Raw genomic sequence first — 2,945 nt, forward strand, 5'->3', positions numbered from 1 at the left:
TTGTAGTAAAGCCCCATCCTGTGCTCTTGTAAAGTCAGGGCCTAGACACTAGAATTTTACGAATTCCTACACTGCATTATCGGCAGCCTCTAAATTCTTGCAGGAAAGCCCCAGCCTGTGCTCCCCTGTGAATTTGGGCCTAGCCTCATTCATTAACATTGCTTCTGGCCAACTTTACATGGCCGTGCCACCAGCAGTCTAGTTTGTCCTGTATTGGTGGTAGTCACAATGAACTTCTGCCCCAACATATCTGCTGGTCACTGCAGGCTTATGACCATTCAATAAAGTGTGCCTCACTAGAACTACCAGGAAAAGCCTTAAACTGAAATGACTCCTATGAAGGGGTGCGGCTGTGAGATTAGTACAATAAAATCCAATTGCATGCCAAAGACAGCCCACAAGACAGAGAAACCCATTCTAACAGAACATCCTACGTTACAAACCATGTTGTGGGATGACTGAAGGATTGTGTACCTAACATTGCCCTCCAAGCCACATGAGACCTTCTCTACTGTACTTCCAGCATTGTTACTCCCCCTCCATATGGCATGGCCCACCTTCCCATGAACTACAGCTAGTAGTTTGCCTGGGAGCCCTAAGAACAGCCAGAGAGAGATCAACAAAACCTGCCCACCCCCTAGACTAGAGTGATTTGCCTCTAAATTTGGGCACAGCAACAAGATTCTCTGTAACCTCGGTGAGCCAAACCCAATCTGACCCTTATTCCAGCTAAGTCTTGTATGGATGTCAAGGGATCCCAGGAGAGGGTGGTGTTGCCTCTGCCAACTTCAATAAACCCCAACCCAGGATTGCAGCCTAACTGGCCAGGAAATGGGTGGATAACACCCCATTTTTAGGAGTAAAGGGGTACATAGTACCTCTGTTCACACAAACCGTGAGTGTATGGAGTTTGACACGTTTAGCAACTTATGGAATTCCCCCACAATGCATCACCTCCCCCAACATGACAGACAGCAGCAGAATTTCTCCCAAAAAATTCAGACAGCAGAGCAAATACCATCCTGAGAAAGGTCATCACCCCTACTGAGGATTGTACAGTCCATGCAGGACAGATACTGGGAACGTGGATATATTCTATAGAGCAGAGTGACTGGTGTCCAGTAGTGGAATGACCCTGGCGGGGGTGGATGCATTTGATCTGTACTTCTATGCCACCCCCACCCAACTCCTCTGATGTCTTAGGTTGGTCAATAGCTCCATTGTCTAGTTTGCTCTCAGTCTCCTCATTGTCTTGGTAATGATGGTACAGCATATGGGGGGGGGGTCTAGGTTTCAATTTCCTGGCCATAGATACTTTACTTTGATAATTACAGTTGTGTGTCAGCCCAGCCCTCTGGCCACCAAGGGCAATGCCAAGGAATTTCTTCCTCTAACATTTCCATCAGATGAATGGAATCAGTCCCTCCCACACAGGACAACTCTATGATTGTACACAAGACCTGGGGTTGTCAAAGATTGGTCATTTACAGATGGGCACAAGTTGCATGCAGGACTTTATCTTTGTCCAAAACTGGAAGATGTCCCATTGGGGAGATTTCCCTCCTGTCCTATAGACAGAAACCGGAGCTCTCCCAACATGTGAAAAGTCTACTCATCACTGAAGAACCCTGTCCATTACCCAACATCCTAGTTCCTGCAGACTCACTCCACTACCCCACCCCTATTCTAGTTCCAGGGACAATTTTTGGATTCCCCACCTTAAATTTTCAGTCTCACTTACCAGATAGCAAATAACCCCAACTCAGACCATGCTGACTGGGGTCCCAACCCCCACCCCCAATAGATTAGTGGTCATCTGAGTCTCCCTACCATCTAGGAGAACCAGTCACAAGCGGTTTAATCAGATTTTCTACTCTTGGAGAGCTGCCCATGTTCACCTCAGAAGGGCACAAACATGTTCAGGCCACACAGGTCACTTCTACAAAAGATTATTTTATTAAACACTAAATCAGTATAAAAACACAATACAAGCTCCCCCACCCCCCCTTCCCAGAGTCTGTCCTCATGCCATAAGACCCCCATTGGTTCTCACACATAGTTCTTGGTGGTGTACTCGCTGCGAGCCCCAGAGGTGGCAGCAGTATAGCGGGCAGTGTATGGGGCATCATTTTTCTTGGGGCAGGAGCAGCTCAGAAGCCCCCCACCCAGCAGCATCAGAGCAGAGGAAGCCCAGCCAATGTAGAGAGAAGCCCCCAACTCTCTCTTCTGGGCATCTGTCACCAATGGGTTGTAGAAGTCACGGATGATGCTGTTTGCCGACCAGCAGACAGGAATGAGCATTAGGACTCCTGCCACCACGAAGACCACACCAGACACCAGGCTGACCCTTGCCTTCGTATTCTCATTTTCCACACAGTTGGTACATTTGGCTCCCACAATGCCAATGAGCAGGCCTAGGATGGCTACCAGGATAGAGATGACAGTGATGGCTCGGGCAGCCTGAAGATCTTGAGGCAGGGCCAACATGGAATCATACACCTTGCACTGCATCTGGCCAGTGCTTTGAACAATGCAATTCATCCACAGTCCTTCCCAGATGATCTGGGCCACCACAATGTTGTTCCCGATGAATGCTGTCACCTTCCACATCGGAAGAGCACATGTAATGATGGATCCCACCCAGCCAATCAAGGCCATAACCATCCCAAGAAGCTGAAGACCAGTAGAAGCCATTGTGACTGGACTCTGCAAGAGAAGCACACAGGTCATTACACTGCCACCAAATCCAATCAATTTAGAAGCAAGTCAAGTGATCAGTCATGCACAATCCTATCTTTTAGGCTGGGCCTCAATTTTGCCTTCTATATCACCCAAGTTGGTTTACAGTCAGTGCACACAATATACCCCAATCATTAGGGTCACCAAAACTTGACCCCACCACCCCCTTTACCAAGACAATTAATTTGTGACCAGCCAAGTGTTGG

The 2,945-nt window shown here is 48.1% G+C and overlaps 1 protein-coding gene across 1 annotated transcript; it reads right to left on the reverse strand.

Annotated features, from left to right (window-relative positions):
• Window positions 1-1,935: 1,935 nt before the first annotated feature.
• LOC149432638 (claudin-6-like) lies at window positions 1,936-2,705 on the reverse strand. Its single transcript, XM_089665111.1, has one exon. The coding sequence runs from the start codon at window positions 2,692-2,694 to the stop codon at window positions 2,050-2,052; it is 645 nt and encodes a 214-aa protein (XP_089521237.1). The 5' UTR covers window positions 2,695-2,705; the 3' UTR covers window positions 1,936-2,049.
• Window positions 2,706-2,945: the final 240 nt, after the last annotated feature.

Source organism: Staurois parvus, unplaced genomic scaffold (assembly GCF_062004578.1).
Source record: "Staurois parvus isolate SC_StPar_1 unplaced genomic scaffold, SC_StPar_1.0 ptg002133l, whole genome shotgun sequence".
NCBI classification, from domain to species: Eukaryota; Metazoa; Chordata; class Amphibia; order Anura; family Ranidae; genus Staurois; species Staurois parvus.